We start from the raw sequence: 22,272 nt of genomic DNA on the forward strand, positions 1-22,272 counted from the left end.
GTCCAGCAGACATGTCTAGCATTGGCAGAAACAACTGGTTGGTTCCTGTCAATACATTGTTGGCTTGAAGGACTGTTCAGTCGACATGACTGATCTGCACTGCAAATGTACATTTTTTTTTTTTTTTTTTTAAACAAAAAAACAAAATGGGATTTGATTTTGGAAAATAAGAAAGCATTGCCCCCCTCACCATGGGAGGAGGAATTTTACATTTTTCCCTGCCTCTTACTGCCAGGTTTTACCTAGTGGTGATAGACATTGAAAACTGACCATGTGTAGGCTCACTCTAGCTAAGGTGTGCGGATACACAACCAAACCTCCAACAGCCCTTCGGAGGTATATATATCAGCGGTGGAGACAGAGTAGACTCCGCAATCGACATAATGAAGGTCTGCTTGATTATAAATGAGGGGAGGGGACCCTGTTACGGCTGAGAAACCGCTCCACCAAACTCCAAATCAGCCCGTAAGTATGGAACCCTCTTAAAAGAAGCAGGTTATAAGCATATGTGTTAGACCTGTCAGCCTGAGGGTGCTCTTTCCCCAAACATCAATTTTTACTGACCACGTTTTTGCTGGCCTTAAGACTCGGTGCGCTTTACCACTGCTAACCAGTGCTAACGTTCTTGTGCCCTCCCCTCAAAACATGGCGACATTAGCCTATACTCAACAGGCATATTTAACTTACTTATAAGTCCCTAGTAAAGTGGCACATGTGCGCTGGACCTGTATATTCAGTGCTACTAGTGCTACTAGTGGTTCTGCACCACTGATTGTGCCACCATCTTAAGTAGCCCTTTAGTCATGTCTCAGGTCTGCCATTGCAGCCTGTATGTGTGCAGTTTTAAACTGCCATTTCGATCTTGCAAAATAAACTTCAGCAAAGACAAAACCTTCCTTTTTAATACATATCATTCACCCCTGAAGTCAGCCCAGGCCAGCCCAGAGGAGAGGGTTTAATGCATTTAAAAAGTTGCATGTGTACTTGAAACTCTTGCATGTCCTTATATTGAAAAACTCTTACATTTGTTTTTTACTCCTGTAAGGCCTATCTCTCCCAGAGGATAACACTGGAGTTGCTGAATTATAGTTTCTAAGTGTAATTTCCAAATTGGAAGAGTTCATGTTTAGTTTTTCGGGAATCACAATTTAAAATCCTAACTCATGGTGAAGTTGGATTTTAAATTGCAATCCTAAAGATGCCACTTTTAGAAGAGTGGGAGCAGAAAGCAGCTTGTCCGTGGGACGGAATTGTAACAAAACTAATCATGACAGGACTATGTCAGTATCTGTCAAACCCGAGGTTGAACTAATGAGAGCCACGAAACCCCCGAAGAAGGGATTATTCCCGAAATGCATTGGGTGACTTGCATTAAAAAGGTGGCATGAGGAAACAGTGACTCTCCTGTTTTTTTGAAAAGTAAAGGAACCATGAAAATGGGTAGAATGAATTGAAGATAAACAGAGCAATATAAAGATGAAGATTACTGGTTTAAAATTTGGAACAATTAAGAGATGGATTAAGAATTTAATTCATTAAATTCATTATGATAGGTTGTGCAGCTATGGGGGCAAGAAGGTGTCCCCTTCGGTTTTTCTACTTATTTGCAGCGCAAATGGGCGGAGCGCAGAGAGCTAGCACACCGACAAGGTTCAAAACGGATTTCATAAAGCATTGTTGAATAACTGAATGAAGAAAAAAGGTGTGCATCTCTCCACTGTCTATGTTTCACTTTTAGAAAGTTGGCATGTTCTTACCTTAGCCGTTTTGTGCCTGTTGCCTGTCTCTGGTGACATGACTGGCTGAAGCTGACAGTTGAATGTTGCATATTCCTCCAAGAGAGACACACACAATATGGAGCTTATATGTGCCTGGAAAGGCAAGGTAAATGGTTTGGTTAATTTATACTGTTGTTTTTCATTTTCACTAACCTGTTTTCTGTTGACTTCCTCCTCGCCCTACCCTGCCCCACCCTCGCCCCACTCCACTGCCCCACTGCTCTTTCCTGTGCCGGCCGCCACAGACCGCACAGCTTCTCTGAACTGACGCCGGTTGACGCAAAGTCAGATGCAGTATTTTCACTAAAATCTATAAAATTTCATATATCCAGTTCAACTGATTGGATTTTTGTCATTTTGGTTGTTTTTTATTTATGAAATGTCGCTTTATTTTTCTAATTTAGTGTGGAATACTTTGTGTGGTTATTTTAAATGTTGCAAAATCCTTTACACATGATTGATTGATTGATTGATTACACATTTCCTTTAAGTTTGGCCTGGCTGCCCTGTGCCAGGCTACCAGGAGGCTGAGCACTGTTAATTTGTAGTTTGCTTGTGCCTTACCCTGACAAGGATTGTGGTTGCTACTTGACCAGGGCTCACACCCCAGTCAACCAACAACCACATGTCTTACAATATATCAGAAGAACAGAGTGTAGTCTGCAATTTATTACCATTGTTGAATGATGGGAATGGCCATGATTAACAAGTCTTGAATAGGTGTGGAAGCCCCTCTCAACGCTCAACTATGTCAATAAACAGAACATTACACTAAGTGGACTTGCATGCATGGTTTATAAAGAGCTCAGTTGGTTAAATCTGTGCAGAGAGATACAATCACAATGACCAATCGTTGTGCTTACAGCCTATTGCACATGATCCATCTGTGGGATGGCCATTATTATTCCACTCTCTCTTTGAATGTTACCTTCTCTCATTCTGATTTTTCTCCCACTCCTCTGCAACACTTCTGAGTAAATTACTCTCACTCTTTGCTTCTCCTCTTCGATCACCTAGTCAAGTCAAGTCATGAAATTTGTATAGCGCACTACATACCCAGAGGGTTTCAAGGCGCTTAGGAAGGGGAGGAGGATTATTTGTCAAATATCCACGTTTTAAGCTGCTTTCTGAACGCTAGGTGGTTCTGGGTGAGGCGAAGGTAAGCGGGGAGTGAGTTCCATGTTTTAGCAGCCAGGTATGAAAAGGATCTGCCTCCCATGGTGGTCTTGTTGATGCGGGGTACAGTGGCGAGGGCTTGGCTGGAAGAACGTAGTTGGCGGGAGGGGGTGTAGAAGGACAGTCGAGAGTTGAGGCAATCTGGTCCGATGTCGTAGAGTGATTTGTGTGCGTGGGTAAGCAGTCGGAAGGTGATTCTCTTATTGACGGGTAGCCAGTGGAGGTCTTTAAGGTGACCAGAGATGTGTTCGTTGCGTGGGATGTCTAATATGAGCCTGGCTGAGGCGTTTTGGATTCGTTGGAGTTTCTTCTGGAGTTTAGCGGTGGTACCTGCGTAGAGGGTGTTTCCGTAGTCCAGTCGGCTCGTGACCAGAGCGTGGGTGACTGTTTTCCTTGTATCGGAGGGGATCCAGCGAAATGTTTTTCTGAGCATGCGAAGAATGTTGAAGCAGGAAGAGGATACGGCGCTGACTTGTCTGTTCATTGAGAGTGAAGAATCCAGGATGACTCCAAGGTTCCGTGCGTGGTCTGTCGGGATGGGTGCTTTTCCGAGGGCTTCCGGCCACCAGGAGTCATCCCAAGCGGAGGGGGATGTACCTAAGATGAGGACTTCTGTTTTGTCTGAGTTCAGTTTCAGGCGGCTTTGTTTCATCCATTCGGCAACTTCTTTCATTCCTTCGTGTAGGTTAGTTTTGGCGGTGCTGGGATCATTGGTGAGGGAAAGGATCAGTTGAGTGTCGTCCGCGTAAGAGATGATGTTGAGGTTGTGTTGGCGTGCGATGGCCGCGAGGGGGCTCATGTATACGTTGAAGAGGGTGGGACTGAGTGAGGATCCTTGAGGTACGCCGCAGATGACTTCAGAGGCCTCGGACTTGAATGGAGGAAGGCGGACTCTCTGGGTTCTTCCGGTGAGGAACGAGGTGATCCATTCAAGTGCTTTTCCTTGAATTCCGATGTTATTGAGGCGTTGTAGAAGGGTGCTGTGGCAGACTGTATCGAATGCTGCAGAGAGGTCGAGGAGGATGAGGGCGACTGTGTCTCCATTGTCCAGTAGAGTTCGAATGTCGTCTGTTGCTGCGATGAGGGCGGTCTCAGTGCTGTGTTTTGCTCGGAAGCCAGATTGTGAGGGGTCGAGGGATTTGTTGGCTTCGAGGAAGGCGGAGAGCTGGTTGTTGACGGCTTTCTCGATGACTTTGGCCGGGAATGGAAGTAGTGAGATGGGGCGGTAATTTTTGAGTTCGGTGGGGTCCGCTGAAGTTGATGACGTCTCGGAGGTGCGGTGCTATGACGGAGTCTGCTTTGTTGAAGATGTGGTGAGGGCATGGGTCTGTGGGGGATCCTGAGTGGATGGAATTCATCAGGCGGATGGTGTCTTCAGTGGAGATTGTGTTCCAGGCGTTAAGGGTGTTCACGGGGGGAAGATGTTCGGCAGATTGTAGGGTGTGTTGGTTTCCGGGTTGGTTGTCAAAGCTGTTGTGGATGTCTGCAATCTTGTTGTGGAAAAAAGAGGCTAGGGAGTCGCAGAGGGTTTGAGAGGGGGTGATGTCGTTGGACTTGGCCGAGGGATTGGAAAATTCCTTGACGATGTTGAAAAGTTCTTTACTGTTGTGGGCGTTGTTGTCAAGTCGATCCTTGAATGCTGTTTTCTTGGCTTTTCGGATCAGTTGGTGGTGAGTGCGGGTGGCGCTTTTGAAGGCGTCCTTGGTGCTGGTGGTTGGGTCTTTTTTCCAGGCCTTTTCAAGGGAGCGGCAGATTTTCTTGGACTTCTTGAGATCATCGTTGAACCATGAGGCTTTCTTGCTGCCAGGTTTGCTTTGACGTTTTTTCAGTGGAGCTAAGGTGTCGGCGGTGTTGGATAACCATAGGGTGAGGTTGGCGGCGGCTTCGTTAGCGTTAGTAGAGAGGGCTGGGGTGTTTCGAAGGAGCGATGCGGAGATTTGGTCCGTGGTGATTTTGTTCCAGTTTCTTTGCAGGGTAGGTTGGGAGTGGTGGATGGGTTTCGGCTTGTTGTAGGTGAAGTGAACGCAGCTGTGGTCGGTCCATAGGAGCTCCGTAGTGTGGCTGAAGGAGACATGATTGCTGGATGTGAAGATGGGGTCCAGTGTGTGACCTGCGATGTGGGTGGGGGAAGTGACTAGTTGTTTAAGTCCGAGGTTGGCGAGGTTGTCCAGCAGGGTGGCGGTGTTGTGGTCGTTTATCTTTTCAAGGTGAAAGTTGAGGTCTCCTAGAAGAATATAGTCTTTGGAGGGGAGCGCGTGTGGAGAGATGAAGTCTGTGATGTCTTCACAGAATTTTGCGCGGGGTCCTGGTGGTCTGTAGAGGAGAGTGCCTCTGAGAGTTGTTTTGGGGTCGATGTGGATCTGGAAGTGAAGGTGTTCGGAGTTGGCGAGGTTGGCGTCAGAGCTGGTTGAGATGCGGATGGATTTCTTATGGACGATAGCGATTCCTCCTCCTGTGTGGCTGGTACGGTCTTTGCGAGTGATCTTGTAGTCTTCAGGGATGGCAATGGTGATGTCTGGTGCGGAGGAAGCATTCATCCATGTTTCCGTAAGGAAGGCGACGTCTGGAGAGAAGGTGTCTAGTAGGTTCCATAGGTCAATGGCGTGCCTGTGCACCGATCGGGTGTTGAGAAGGATGCATTGTAGGTGGTTGGGGTCGGGAATCTGTGGTGTGGTTGTAGCGGAGATGTTGTCGGTGCCGCTGAATTTACAGGAGTAGCAGGAGAAAGGTCCACCTCTAATCTTCTGATGTCGATCTCCATTTTTTAAAAATCTTTGTCCTCACATTGTCTTTTTTCTTTCACACACTCAAGTGCTTTCGTTTTTTGTTCTCTGTTTGTCTTGTTTGGCTCAATTTCCATGACTCGATCATGCCTCTTCTCTGGCCCTCTTTACAATAGTTTCTTTACTCAACCTCTCTTTTATACTCATTTGCTCCCCTCTTTTGTTGACTCTGGCATCCATTGAGCTAGTAGCGACTCTTTCTTTTGGACCATTTCTTTTTACATCTCTCTGCTTCTCTATCTCTATGTTGTTCTCACTCCTTTTTCATTACCCATGCTCTATCTCACCTCACCTCTTCCTCTCTCCAATTGACTGTCATCATCAGTGGGGGCTGTTGAACTTTGAAATTGGTGTGGGGTAAATATGTGCCCCAAATTGCCCTAAACAAACAGGTGGAACACCGTAAGTCCAACTTCTTTCAGGGATATATTTGGAGGTGTGTCCTCCACTAAACAGTGATGTTTTTAAAAGTAGGACCGTATACAACACGTTTGTAAAAAAGACATAGTTCCCGAAGGGTCTTGAGAGAAAGTGGTTGTGTCGGAGGTGGATGTCTTTGGCTAAGGGAGGGTGGCAGTATTCCTTTGACAGACCGGATGGATTTACTTCACACCAATGATTGGCTGTACTCGACAGAGATGACTGTGCCTGGAAGGGGCAGATGTGTTGGAAGGGGCAGATGTGTCCTTTTCAAGTGAATGTATTTTATGGTTGAATGTTAAAGAATACTGCCTGATGTCTGGGTGTGTCTTATAAGTGTCTTTCCCTGACTGGGTCAGTATGTGAACTACAGGGGTGTTGGGGGTTAATATTTAAACCATACTTCTTGATGATAGCATTGACTCATATGTTTTGACTGTGTCCTGCTCAGCTATTATGATTATTTCACGATAATGCTTGACAAAGGTGTTTTATTCTGATTGGGGTCTGATTCTGATGTGGTGCCTAATTTCAAAGAGTGTATTCGTCAGATGAAGTAAACCATCCATCGAACTCTAAATCAGGCCATGAATTTCTTAATGTTGTATTTTGATCAAGGAGAATATGCATGGGAAAACTGTCCAATAATGGCATATCATGAAAGCAATGTCTGGAGCATGTACAAAGACAAGAATATGTATAGACTCGATAGGAATCAATCAATGACAAATAAAGGCTGACAGGTACCAAGCAATGGTATAGTATGTTCTTATGGGCTACATGGTAAATCCACCCATTGCACAGCAAATATATATTGTGTGAAACCTTATGTGTAATTTTGAAAGAAAGATGGAGGAGCAAACCGAATATCAATATTTTGTGAGTTATATTGTTTAGGGGAACATAAGTGCAAGATAGTATATGACTTAATGCTTTGCATGTTAATTGTTTGCACATTTTATTTGGACAAACATGGCTGTACTCTGTTTTTTTCAGAAATGCTTCTCATAACCACCAATCCATACGACTACCAGTTTACAAGCCAGGGGGAAATATCCGTGAAAAGCATTGATGATGCAGAAGAGTTAATGGCTACAGATGTACGTACTTGCAGCACTGTAGATCACACCATACATAGAACACCATCAACCAATGTTGCATTAATTCAATGTCTTAATTCCCAAACAAGGGGCCCGATTCACAGAACTAACTTAAGACAAAATTAAAACTTACTACTTTTGGTATTCACAGAAGTTAGGATTTTATCTTAAGTTTGTCTTAAGACAAACTTAAGACAGACTTAAGACAAAATCCTAACTTAAATCTGTCTTAAGTCTGTCTTAAGTTTGTCTTAAGTCAAACTTAAGACAAAATCCTAACTTCTGTGAATACCAAAAGTAGTACGTTTAGGATTTTGTCTTAAGTTTGTCTTAAGTTAGTTCCGTGAATCGGGCCCTAAGTACACATATACAGTGCTCTATTGCTGCCCAGCTAGGTTAATATATATATAAAAAAACAACTCATACAATGCACACAAGGCAAACATGTGACAAAGCAAAAACACACCACTCCTCATTATTATTCACCACCTTCACACACACCACTCAATACTACTTTTTATCTACCACACTGACAAACACCACCATCTGATACTATACTAAGCTCAGCACCATCCAATACGATAGTAAACCATAGATTATAACACATCATGCACGTCCAGTAAAGTAACAAATGTCCCTGCAATGCGGGCCACAGAGCTCCCGGGGGCCCCCTAGGCACCGTACTCTGTCCTGAGAGGTCCTCATTGTGTCTGGAGGAGACCCCCTTCCTCTACTTTGCAGGCAGGGTTGCTCCCTCAAATTTCGTTAGGCCACTGTGCACGTCATGCCATGTCATTCCACTCTACATCCAACATCAGAATACACTTCATCCACACAGTAACATACAACATCCCAAAATCCCAGCATAGCCAATCATTCCATATTATAGCTCAAACCCTGACTCAAAACCACAGCTCATAAAACCACACTGCAGCATACAATGTGAAATATGTAAATTACAGCACACCACTAGTCCTAGTACTACTCAACCCAAATGCCTTTGAAAATACATATCATTGAATTTAGCACTAGATATTATCTAGTGTTATTTAAGTAAAAAACTGACAATGCCAAAAGCCATGATGCGCTCGTACTCTTGTTCTCTTCCTGGAAAATACCCTGACACCCAGTGGGTAAGGGTTTTTCTGCAAAAACTACCAAAAAAACTCATGATAATGAAAAAACACTTTCAAAGTTTATAGGCACATTAGTAAAACATTACTTTAAGTGGTTCAACGTTGTATAGCATCTAGAACAGTCATGAAACTCTTTTGAACTGGGATACTTTCATGAAAATTGGTTTTCCTTCACAGGGAGCTATTGATATATTGGGGTTCAACCACGAAGAAAAATTAGGGATCTTCAAACTAACAGGAGCTGTGATGCACCAGGGAAACATGAGGTTCAAGCAGAAACCAAGAGAAGAGCAGGCTGAGCCAGATGGTACAGAAGGTAATACTCTTCATCCATAAGGCAGTAATGTTTAGGAATGTAAGGGTAACTTTGTGATGGGACACTGTAATCGTATTTGAACTAAATCACTCATTATTCTAGTTATGGTTTACTTTCCTATCATGTTTTACTGTCTGTCAATTTTAGTTTTCCATTCTTTTGTCTTTGTGAATCCTGCAAATATCTAAATACTTCCAACGGCATGTCTTGTAAATAAATACTGAAACAAGTATGAACATGCTTACATTTCATCCCTTTCTCAAAGATCATTACGGCCAAAGTTCTTAAATGCATGGAAGTGATTCAGAGATAGTGTGAAAATAATATACGCAATACCTGAGTTTCCCCTAAAATGCACGTCCTGATTTCTGTAGACAAATTAAGTGTGGTGTAAATTTTAACCCACAAATCAGAGAGGCGAAGACTATTTTAGTCAGAGGTCATGCCACAAGATTGAGCAATGAATTTACATATGGCAAAAAGAAAAGTGGAAATAGTTTCATGGCACTTTCAAAAATGCATATTTTGAATGCTGTACATGCTCCTTAGCTATGTAAAAAAATAGAAAAAACTGGTGAAGCCTTATTATATTGCTCACAATTACCAATGCAAATTTCCTGCTTTACTAATAAAGAATAGATGAGCAAAGATTCTACAGTTTTATGATTTGGCAAATCTTCTGCGGCTTTTGAAAGTGAACAAAACGTTATTGTATTGTATCGCCCCCCTAGTCATCTTCCTTGAGACACACTCGTGGTATTCCCCCTTTTTCACCTATTTATAATGTACTTTTAGCCAATGTGCAACAGGGAGAGAAATTGGGAGAGAAAAGAGGTCCTGTTATTAAATGAAAATTTTTCCACATTAGCGCATTTGATAAATACAAAAGTACACCACATTTGCAAATCAGGGCAGTTTTAAACTTGTAAAGACACCCAGTATAAATAATTTGCAATCTGTGGAAGACTGTGAATGTGTGCTTGCTGCCGGCAAAGCTTGTGATTAAATCAGGGAAATCACAGTAAACACTAGCACAGAAGACCATAAAACAGCTAAAAAAACAACCTAAACACTGACCTGTCAGACCAGCTCTTTGGGCTCTGCCAGATAGTCCTTTAAGTCAAAAAACACAAGAGGGAGGTAGAGCAAAGGGTTGGATTCTTGCTCCACAGTGATACTTAAATAAACATAAGGAATCCAACTCACAGGAAGGAAGGGGGGGGGGAGTGATCAGCAAATGTTGAAGCACTCAGTGTTCTGTAGAATACCCCACACACACCAAAAGGCCCCTTGGTGTCATGCTTCATCATTGGGGTCCTCGCACCCCTCTATCGGGATGCGGCGTGCTACGACCTGCGACTACGCGGGAGCACTTATAGGGATGACTATGTGTGGTGTGCGGTGTGTGGGGTATATTGTCATAAGTGAGTGGTGGGATGTGGTGAAAAATTAAAAAGTACCTGGCACATGAGTGTAAAAGAAAAAAAAAATTATTCCGAACTCTGGCTGGTACTATTAAAAGAAGTGCAGTGTGAGGTCGAACCTGTTGATTTAAGGAACAGGACCTCTGGTGTGCGTTGTCGACATGTTTCGGAGACAGGCTCCTTCTTCAGGACGGGGGCACAACCTCCCCACCTTACTCACGTCGTGTTTTTAATAAAAAATAGTGTATTTACAAAAAAGTGACAATATTTTAGGCTAAGTGTGCCTACAGCGGTCTGCTACAAGTACAATGACCTGCATAAAGACAAAAAAGAACAACTAATGGTTACCCTTGTAGCGGGTAGTTCAAGCGGGTGCAGTCACCTGGAACCTCACCATATGCTTGTATTAAGCCTGTTAAAAAGGAAAAGTACTCACAACACAGAAGATACTAGTAGTTATACTTAGTTGCAGTCATACTTGTGAAGCTTGCTTGTGGGCTTCATGAGCAGAAAAGGACGTCAGGGGTGTTGCATGATATGCAATCTGTAGTGAAGAATGATACAGGTTTTAATTAATCATTCTCACTTACTTAGGCGGGAGAAACCTGATTTTGGTTTTCCAGTTGTTATGCTCATGATACTCACATGATCGGGACGCTTTGATCACCGTCTTACCCCTAGCGCTGCTCCGCTGATATGAGGTGGTAGACTAGTTAGAACTATTTATACCTTGAAAAACCATAGGGCGGAAGGATCTATGTGACCATATATGGGTGTTACGGTGTTTGAGTATGTGCCCATGTATGGAGTATCCGCTCATCCACCATACATAATCCTTGTATGTCAAACGTGGGTTCTCACGGGATCAGCGTCTTGCTAGACGGATGTTGCGCATGCGTGTGGATATCTGTTTTGTATTCCGCGCATGCGTAGTAGGCCAAGGTGTTTATTGTGTGACGCTAATGTATGAGTCTAGCGCACGCGTGTTAGTTTCATATGGGTACGTCAACAGCAGTCAGTTTTGGTCCATGAAGACCTTGCAGCCTTGTGCCTTTTCATTGTAAAGATCATCTCTTATGTGGACAGTTGGTTCCAGGGTACATCATCATTCAGCCCTGTTAAGTGGGTCCCAAGTCTGAACACCCATCTTTGTTCTTTTTGGAAAAGACCAGCGTCTGTGAGTAGTTGTTCTATAATGGTCCACTTGAGATCGTTAACGCAATGTTGTGCAGTCAGAAAATGGGTGGCCATTTTTTTTGTGCTCTTTTTACAGCGCACGTTGCTCTTGTGCTCATTCATTCTTGTTTTCATTGCACGTGTAGTCATGCCTACATACTCAAGGTTGCATGGGCACCTTATGAGATAGACCACATTTTTAGAGTTGCAATTGGTGAATCTCCTTTGATCCCAGGTGGTTCCATTGCGGAAGGTGAGTTGAGTGCTTTTTTCTGTCAAGTGGCAGCTAATACAATTCCCGCATGGGAAATGACCCTGGATGCCTATAGATGGTTGTGAGGCAATGGTTGTTGATCTTGGTCTGGTATGTACCAGCATATCTCTGAGATTCCGTCCCCTGCGGTGAGCAAATAACGGTTTTTCAAAGTTCAGTTTGCCACAAGTTAGTATCCTCCAATGTTTATTAACGATTTTGGATACCTCGTTGGACATTGTGTTGAATGTCGTCACACATATAGGTCGTTTGCTCTCCTTCGGTTCTTTTCTTCGCTCCTCCAACAATGCCTCTCTATTGTTGTTCTTAGCCCTCTTCATTGCTTTGTCAATGATTCTGATGGGATACTCTCGCTGTTTCAACTTTTCTCTTAGGTCATTTGCCTGCTGTTTGAAATTGGACACATCTGTACAGTTACGCCTGAGGCGTAGAAATTGTCCGTACGGCAGGTTTTCTCGTAGGTGTCTGGGGTGAAAGCTGTCATATCTTAACGAGCAGTTTCTGGCTGTTGGCTTGAAGTGGGTAGTGGTTTTTAAAATTCCTTCCTCAGCGTAGATATTTAAATCCAAAAACACCAATGTGTTGTCAGAAATTGTGCTTGTGAAGTTCAGATAGGCGTTTTGGTTGTTCAGCCATAGTTGGAAGCTTTCGACGGATTTTCGGTCTCCCTCCCACCATCAGGTTTCTCCCGAAAGTGAGAATGATTAATTAAAACCTGTATCATTCTTCACTACAGATTGCATATCATGCAACACCCCTGACGTCCTTTTCTGCTCATGAAGCCCACAAGCAAGCTTCACAAGTATGACTGCAACTAAGTATAACTACTAGTATCTTCTGTGTTTTATGTTGTTTGTGTTGTGAGTACTTTTCCTTTTTAACAGGCTTAATACAAGCATATGGTGAGGTTCCAGGTGACTGCACCTGCTTGAACTACCCGCTACATGGGTAACCATTAGTTGTTCTTTTTTGTCCTTCTGCAGGTCGTTGTACTTGTAGCAGACCGCTGTAGGCACACTTAGCCTAAAATATTGTGACTTTTTTGTATATACACTATTTTTTATTAAAAACACAACGTGAGTAAGGTGGGGAGGTTGTGACCCCGTCCTGAAGAAGGAGCCTATCTCCGAAACATGTCGACAACGCACACCAGAGGTTCTGTTCCTTAAATCAACAGGTTCGACCTCACACTGCACTTCTTTTAATAGTACCAGCCAGAGTTCGGAATACAAATTTTTTTTCTTTTACACTCATGTGCCAGGTACTTTTTAATTTTTCACCACATCCCACCACTCACTTATGACAATATACCCCACACACCGCACACCACACATAGTCATCCCTATAAGTGATCCCGCGTAGTCGCAGGTCGTAGCACGCCGCATCCCGATAGAGGGGTGCGAGGACCCCAATGATGAAGCATGACACCAAGGGGCCTTTTGGTGTGTGAGGGGTATTCTACAGAACACTGAGTGCTTCAACATTTGCTGATCACTCCCCCCCCCTTCCTTCCTGTGAGTTGGATTCCTTATGTTTATTTAGATAGTCCTTTAGGCCAGTCCAGTACTAGAAAACACAAGCTAAATAACACAAATCAACACAATTTCCTGGCAAATTGAAAAAAGCAATCTTTCCACAGTCATAACAGCTCTGCTGGCAGTGCTGTAAATCTGAGTGCCTCATATGCCTAGACTGCATAGTCTTGAATTAATCTCAGGCCTCATTACTCGTCTTCCACTCACTGCCCCTTTATTTCAATATTGCAGGTTCCTGTTTTCTCTCTTTGTTCCTGCTATCTTTCTCTTCCCCTTCTTTCCCGTTTGTGTGTCTTTCACTTTCTTGCTCACAGTCAATATCCAATGGTGAAAAATAAGTGTTGGTCCTGAAAAATGACCTCTGGTGGCCCCAACCAGCTCAAATTAAGCACCAATGCAGTCGGACCCTGATATGCACATGTAAAATTTGGCCTCTGCACAAGCAGGACACATTTGCCTGTATAATTTGAACTTCTAGCTCCTGATTCACAGAGGGACCCCCACTCGTGGCGGAGGCTCCGCAGTCATGAGGGAGTCTCTGCTCTCGGGGCAGAATCTCCACAATGAGACTTCGCTTTACAGAGATTCCACCCAGAGTGCGGAAACTCCCCCACGGCTGCGGGCCTCCCCCACGCCTGCGGGGCCTCTGCCACCGGTGCGGAGGCCTTTTCAGAATGGAATGGAATGGAATGGAAAAGGTTTTTATAGAGCGCTGTACAATTCTGGATCACCTGGAGCCTATCAAGGGTCGATTGGGGGGCTCCCAGATAAAGGGCATTCCCGAAGTCTAGCCAGGAGAGAATCAGGCCCTGAATCATGATCTGTTTTGCCTTGAATGGGAGGAGGGGGAGGATCTTGCGGATGAGCCTGAGTATACCAAAGCTGATAGCTGACAGTTTAACTGCTTGGAATCAGGCCCCTAGTTTCTCCCATGGAGCAAGAACATCTCTTGTGTACAGTACAGCTTTTCTCTGATGTACCTCTATAAATTGGCCTATTTTCAAGTGTGTAAATAAATGTGTTTCATTTTAATAGTTCTCTTGCACCTTCTTTGCTTTTCATGTGGTGTGTTCTACCGCCCTATGCATCGGTTAGTGTTCTAGAACTTTTTTAATAACATATGGTCCTAGATCTTTTGGCAACTAACTATGTTCTTAGCAAGATATTTCATGGAAAATGGCGAGAAAGACACTTTCAAATCAATCCTCATGTTGTTAATGGGTTTAGACTTCTGCTGAATTTATTCAATCTGACTGGCAAGGTGTATTTTATTTCCATGCTTCGATTTAATTTGTAAAATCAAAGGCAATTGTTTTTATAGAAACTTCTCTCCATTTTATTTCCTTGTAAATATTTAATTTTCTAGGGACAGTATAAAAGAGAGTGCATGCATTAAATATATACATGAGGCCTACTAGAAAATATGTATGTCAATAACGATAAACATTGCTTCTGTCTACAACTGTGTACAAAGGGGAATACTCTTTATGCTTCTTTTAACTATGCAAAGTTTGTATTTTCATAATGATACTGAATTACAGAGGAAAACCTTCACAACTTTGCACCCGACGGTAGTACAGCAGTGCTAGATATGTGTGAGCTTCTATGCCAGATGAAAGTAACATTACTGAACAAAAATATGATTTATTATTCACAGATGCAGACAAAGTAGCCTATTTGATGGGCCTCAATTCTTCTGACCTCGTAAAATCCTTGTGTTGTCCCAGAGTAAAAGTTGGAAATGAGTATGTAACAAGAAGTCAAAGTGTTCAGCAGGTAATCCTATACAACAAGAATCTGTCACCATTTAATTATAAATTGTGTTTGGAAAACTCTTCCCAAATAATAAGCACAGTCAGTTTATTGCCTGTCTCACTGACCTAGTTTCCATACTTTAATCTATCCTTCTAATTATCTATCTATCTATCTATCTATCTATCTATCTATCTATCTATCTATCTATCTATCTATCTATCTATCTATCTATCTATCTATCTATCTATCTATCTATCTATCTATCTATCTATCTATCTATCTATCTATCTATCTATCTATCTATCTATCTATCTATCTATCCTAGTTTCCATACTTTAATCTATCCTTCTAATTATCTATCTATCTATCTATCTATCTATCTATCTATCTATCTATCTATCTATCTATCTATCTATCTATCTATCTATCTATCTATCTATCTATCTATCTATCTATCTATCTATCTATCTATCCTAGTTTCCATACTTTAATCTATCCTTCTAATTATCTATCTATCTATCTATCTATCTATCTATCTATCTATCTATCTATCTATCTATCTATCTATCTATCTATCTATCTATCTATCTATCGTCCTGCCCCTGCCATGGTTAGGAGTGGTCTTCTGGTCAAGACCAGGACCTGGCTGTGGCTAGAAGCCCTGGCCCTTAATATCCAGTTGAGAAGTACGATTCCCTGTCTTGCACAAGTGGCTGAGCTAAATCAGCCTAGGATTGACAACTGGCTATGAGACTCATTGGACATAGTCCTACCAGCCAAACTCAGTCATTCAGTCAGATACCATCCCCCATGCTCCTTGGTTTACCAAGGTATTATGGAGACAGAAAGAAAGATGTAAGTGCCTGGAGAGGTCTGGGAGGCTCTCCTATGATGAGGAGAGTGAGCTTAGATATAAAACAGCATTGCAACATTATCATGGACGTTGTAGAGTTGCTTGGGGAACTTTTTATTCAGAGCAAATTACTACAGCCCAAAACTGTCCCCAAACTCTTTTCAGAGTATTCAAGAACCTCTCTGACCCCAACAACGTCTCGCCAGTGCTGGTACTGTCACAGCCACAATGCAAGGAATTTGCACTTTTTTTTGTTAGAAAGGTGATGGACATCCAACATTCACTGAAAATGGCTGTATGCAAGCTTCCGAACCAAGCATCAGCTTGATGTCTCTGGAAATCGAGGACCGAAAAGTCTCAGTCCCCACACAAGCTTGAAAGAGACTGTATTCATAGGCCACACTCAACACACCTTCTGTTTCTGTCATTGCTTCATTCAATTAATTTTGGTTCCCTGAGAGATCCCTTCTCCCCAGTCAAGCTTAGCATCATGCCCTTTTTGATATGACTCCTCAACTCCTCTCCACGAACATGGAAACATGCACGGTCCTCCTATTAGAAACCTAATTTGAACCCCTAAAATTGGTCTAATTATAGACCAATTTCAATGCTTTTCATCATGTCCAAAATATTGGAGAAAAGCAAGGAACAAGGAAAAATGGAGAAAGGAGGGACTGATCTATACTGTTATTTCAAAATAGGAGACAATCAATTCACCTATTCCTATGCCATAAATTCAATGTGGAATTAATCAGACATTCTAGACATCACCACTCGCACAAGGGAACATGATTACACATTTTATTTTTTGTAGTCAACATTAATTCTTTTTATCTCAATTCTTATTCTCTTTTTTTCTTTTAACAAACAAAATGTTGGAGAAGCATGCTAATAAACAACTTTCCAGTTTGGTGGAGTCTCAACATTTTTACATCCCTCTCAATCAGCAGGACACAGTACTGAATCTGCCCTTCTAGGAGTCATGGAACACCTCAGATGGCTCTATATGAAGGTGAAATGGTTGAGCTGTATCAACTCGATTTTAGCGTGGCGTTCGATACTGCGTCTTATGCCACTCTTTTAGAGAGGTTCCCAGATCTGGGTCTTCAAAGGATAGCCTTAGCCTGGATGACATCCTTTTAAAAAGATTGTACCTTCCAGGTTTTCTCAGCCAGTGCACTTCTAAACCAATGCCCTCACCTCTGGAGTGCCTCAAGGATCAGCCGTAAGTCTGATGCTATTTAACATCTATGTTTGTCCACTGACTGACTTAGTGGACTGTTGTGGCCTCACTCTATTTTCATATGCAAACGACACGCAAATCATTTTCTCCCTGTCATCTGCTCAGTATCACAACTCCAAGGCCTTTAACTGTTTGGTTTTGGTGGCTACGTGGATGAACAACAATTCACTCAAACTCAAAGGAGACAAGATAAAGTATTGGTGCTGGGAAAGGACTCCTTGCTCTGGAGCCCACTGCACTGGCCTGAAACCCTGGGTACTCTTCCAGATCCAGCTTCCAAGGTAATAACCTTTGTTGTCTGCTGGATGAGAATGTGTCAATGAAGCCTTAGATGGGGAAGGTGGCCACCACCTGTTTCAGAGTTCTGAAATGGCTTAGGAAAATCATTTGCTTACTGCCATTCCCAGCTCAAAGGATGGTTATGCAGGCACCTACTTTGTCAAGGCTGGACTACGCCAACGTCCTTTATCTGGAGGTGGATAAAGCCTCCATCAGACTTTTGCAAGTAATCCGAACTCAGCTGATAAGCTGCTCTACAGTCTCCCTAAGAGTGCCTTGGCATCTACCCTCCTCCGTAAGCGTCATTTGTTCACAATGGAGAATCAGATTACATTTAAAGTCTTGTGCTATGTGTACAGAGCAAGGTGAGGTGTTGGTCCACGATACATTCAAGAACATTCAAGAACTAATTCTCCAGCTTGTTTCCTATGCTCAAGTGACCAGAGTTAGAGAGAACACATGGGAGGACGGTCTATAGTATAGCAGGGTTCCATTAACCTTTGAGAAGTTGCACCTCTTTGACCATCTTCCGAAACAGTTGAAGACTTAGATGGTCTGAGTCAGTAGGGCCTTGCCAGATCTAAATCGGGGTTAAATCCGTGCAGTGAGGTAAGACTAAAACAACTAAGTCATATAAGAATGTCCCTAGTTTTCTTTTGAAAAGTGATTATAGAATTTAGTCTATGGATAAATGACCAGCGTTTTCTCCAGGCATTAAGGTGTTCTGTGGTATACCATGAAATTTAACCATTTCACAATGATAATGAATGTGTGGATCTGTATTTGTTAGTACATTGGATAAAAATAATGTGTTATTGTAAAAGATTTAGTTTCGCTGGCTTGCCATAAATATACATACATCCTAGCACTGTCAATGAAACACTAATTATTGTATTTCATGTTTTCAGGTTCAAAATGCTGTTGGTGCATTAGGAAGAGCTGTGTATGAGAAATTATTTTCATGGTTGGTGACCCGTGTTAATCAGCAACTGGATACAAGGCAGTCAAGGCAATACTTCATTGGAGTGCTGGACATTGCTGGATTTGAAATATTTGATGTAAGGGTGGCCAGTACGCTGAGTTGTAATGTTACATTTAAGTACAGTTCTACGGGAGGTTTACCCAGTCTTTGACCAAAACTTTATCTTTCTTCATTTATTTTATATTCAGTTCAACACGTTTGAACAGTTGTGCATCAACTTCACAAATGAAAAACTGCAACAGTTCTTCAACCACCACATGTTTGTCCTGGAGCAAGAAGAGTACAAGAAGGAAGGAATTGAGTGGGAGTTCATAGACTTTGGGATGGACCTGGCAGCCTGCATTCAGCTTATAGAAAAGGTAAACTATTTGCCAACATCTATGTTGCACATCGTTTTCTGATTATTTCAATTCATTTAACAGTAGCATATATGTTTGTATATGGTATAGTTACATCAACATATAGGTGTGTTTTATAAATGGTGTAAATTGTTGGTAAAATAATTTAACTATAATAAGCCTACCAGAATTTAAACGCACACAAATATATTAAAGAATGCAAGTGTAGCCATTCTTAGCTGTCCCTCAAAGAAAAATGTGTGTAGTTTTGAGATCAAGAGCGTTTTCTCAAGTTGATACACCATCAAATTCAGGAAGGATATTAAAAATGGTATAAGATGTAAGGCAGCAAATTCAGTATATTATTACAATGAAAGTCAAAAGGAGAGTCAAAGATAATGATACAAAAGCAAAAGTGGAAGCATTGCACAAAAGGAAAAAGAAAAGAGGAATGGCATGCACTAAGCACATTTTAACACTCCTAAAGCCCTTGTCTAATTTCGAAAAGATTATGCTTGATTGATATAAAATATTAACTGTGTATAAAAAACTTAACTCGTTTTTAAACCTATAAGAAAATGTTCTTGTTTGTGAAAAGCTCATCGATAATGATTAAAGTTTTTGAAAAATGTCCTCTTATTTGTAATAATTGATCTACTTATTAAATAAATCCTGTAAAATATACTAACTTTTTAAGTAAGTACATGCTTCATTAACTTCTTTATCATCTTGGGCAAATATTTGTTTTGCATTACTAAATAAAACGCTATAAAATGGTTATGCTCAATTAAAGTTCCTTAAAAGTAATTGATATAACGTTGGAATTGTTTGAAAACATGAATGTAATGATTTTAAAAGTGGGCATGGTTTGTTAAGTTTTATAAACAGCTTTAAAAATATTCCAAAGCAGAAATTGTTTCCAAAAAACTATGTGGGCCATTTAGACCTAGTCGGACAGCCCTTGCCAACACTCCATGAATGCAGGACCATGTGCCATTTTATGAAATCCCCAAAGGCCTGGGGTGGATCTCTCAGCCTTTAGCTCAACTCCTGGTTTGGAAGATGCACGGAGTCGGAACAGTATGCTGAACAGTCAGCATGTTTGTTTGCCCACATGCACCATGCTTGTCTGTTTACTACAAAAAAATTCTAGGATCTGGAATTTGTTTTACAACAACAAACAAGCAATTGCCTGGAGGCCTAGGGCATTTTATTGCACCACATCAGGTCAATTTATTGATTTTCTTGCCAGGATTGCCATGCTTAACAAGCAAATTCGGTGACAGTCAACTGCCCTAAAATGGTTGGGAAGACAATCAATATGGCCTAGCGTCCAAGTCACTAACTGGGTTTCCCCACCTCTAAATGTAGTAGGGAACAGCAAGATTGATAGCTGGTGGATCTGCCAAGTTGTTTGCTGCTTTGTCTGTTGGTAACATTTTATTTTATAGAAACAGGCTCTCACATGGTGGCTATGTAACTAATAATATTCTGATGAATGACTTTGTAGTATACTGATATAGTAGCTATTTTGCAAATGTTGCAATTTCATGACATTTTTGTATTTCATAGAAAATCAGCTTTTATTTATTTTGAACCACTATGGCAATATCCTTAATACAACCGTATAAAATAATCAAAAGTCTAAGACGGTGTCAAGACCTAGTTGTTGTTCAATAGCAATAATCCTTACAGATAATCATTGCAAAATGTGATCCCCTGTAAGAGATAACAATTGAGTTCTATATCTTGGTCAGCACTGCAATAAACTTCTAACACTCTAACTACTTGACTTGTATTTTCAGCCACTGGGAATATTTTCAATTCTTGAAGAAGAATGCATGTTCCCAAAAGCTTCAGACACAACCTTCAAGAACAAGCTATTTGACCAGCATCTTGGCAAATCTCCCAATTTCCAGAAACCGAAAGCAGGAAAAGGGAAGGCTGAATCTCATTTTTCACTTCTTCATTATGCTGGAACTGTAGATTATAATGTCACAGGTTGGCTGGAGAAGAACAAGGATCCACTAAATGAGACTGTGGTGGGGTTGTACCAGAAAGCATCAATGAAACTTTTGGCATCTCTATTTCCTGCAACAGATGCAGGTAAGAGAAGCAGAGCAAATCTATGAACTTTCTAAGAGATATATTTCAATAAATCTTGAAAAAATGTGCACAAGGTATATCATACTGTGTTTAAATCTCTAAGCAATAGCGCACCTATTTCAACCTAGTTCACCTGACCTAAAACTAATTTTCTCTTGGCTACTAGTAGTTGAATTCAAGGAACTGGGCATGCTGAGAAGCGAAGGCATACTAAAATTAATCATTATGTACCCAAAACAGACTTGTTTGCTTTTTTAGAATTCCTGACTTTCAGTTGTTCCCTTTTCTTGGGAACACCACAATCTATTCTGCTATATGTTTTAAAGAAGATTGCCGGAAAATATGACTGCCAATTCCCTTGTCACAGTCTCATATTGCACTGAGTTCTAAATTTGTCTATGTTCTCAGTATAGGCACTCGTGACAAAAGTTAAGACTTTGAGGCTATGACATTCGCAAATCTAATATTCTGGGCTTCTATAGGTACATTACATTTTAGCAAAAATTAATATTAACCATTTTGAAACATTCCATAAGATATCAATATCCAACTCCATCTCCCAAAATAATTTGGGTGGGCATTTTGTCTAGCTGCCAACTATGAAACTGGGGTACCAGCTTTGAGTAACAGCAATGGCTTAACATCATGTGATTCTAGGCAACTCACTTAGGGCCCGATTACAACTTTGGCAGTGCGGTGCCCGGTCTTCACTGCCGCCGCACCGCCATTGCTGTGGTCAAACCACCTCTCCAGATTAGGAGTTTCCTTTTGTTTGGCGGGCTGGTTTTTGGTATTCCCTGTTATGGTAGCTCTAAAGGGAGACACCATAATGTTAACGCCAAAAACAGTTCCTGCACGGCATGGACTGAGAAGTCTATGCCATGCAGGAACAGGGGCACATGCACACAAGGGGGCACATTTTGTGCCCCCTGTATGCATCCCCATTTGCAGGAGCCTTTTTTTTCCTCTCCGCCACGGTGTTTAGGGAGGAGGAACCTCCATGACACCACTGGCGTAGATTCATAATATGCTTGGCAGGACCATGGCAGTCCTGCCAAGCATATTGCAGCCTCCTGGCCACCCCAGCATTGTCAGGGAATGGAAGTTTCTTGGCGGCTACTGCATGGCTGTGGCCGTCCCACCGCCCGTCTCATATACGGGCGGTCGGGAGACCACCATTCCCTCGAGTAGACTCGCAATCAGGGCCTAAATCTCTAAATCCCTGAAAAAAAAGGAACCTGACCTTGTGAAATCTAATGTGGTGCTCATGTAAAGCACTCCAAGTTCACATTATATTTACGTCGCGTTTGCACTACATAGAACTGAAAACTAAATAAATAAATATTGAGGTGTATGATTCCCAGTATACACGCTGAATATCAAAATAGGATCTTCTTATAAAGTAAAGTCATAGTTTAGTTGTTGAAGCTGTTATTGTTTGCACAACTACAAAAATATTTCCCATGCAAAAAAGTGTCAAATATTCTTAAGCTATCTTACCTAATCAATTATCAATTAGAATAAAAAACATTTCTCTTAGCCGTGTAGTCACACCCAGTCAATATGTACTCTTCCCATTGGCATATATATAAATAAAT

The 22,272-nt window shown here is 41.7% G+C and overlaps 1 protein-coding gene across 2 annotated transcripts in view; it reads left to right on the forward strand.

Annotated features, from left to right (window-relative positions):
• The window catches only part of LOC147701928 (myosin-1-like), a 253,534-nt gene that overhangs the window by 103,096 nt on the left and 128,166 nt on the right, over positions 1-22,272 (forward strand). For both annotated transcript variants that reach the window (XM_086930553.1, XM_086930554.1), the window contains 6 exons: positions 7,154-7,257; positions 8,571-8,709; positions 14,776-14,894; positions 18,157-18,306; positions 18,419-18,589; positions 20,374-20,674. In XM_086930553.1, the coding sequence (XP_086786679.1) occupies positions 7,154-7,257; positions 8,571-8,709; positions 14,776-14,894; positions 18,157-18,306; positions 18,419-18,589; positions 20,374-20,674 (984 nt within the window). The remainder of the gene's footprint in view (positions 1-7,153; positions 7,258-8,570; positions 8,710-14,775; positions 14,895-18,156; positions 18,307-18,418; positions 18,590-20,373; positions 20,675-22,272) is intronic.

This window comes from Lissotriton vulgaris, chromosome 7, assembly GCF_964263255.1.
Source record: "Lissotriton vulgaris chromosome 7, aLisVul1.2, whole genome shotgun sequence".
Lineage (NCBI taxonomy): Eukaryota > Metazoa > Chordata > Amphibia > Caudata > Salamandridae > Lissotriton > Lissotriton vulgaris.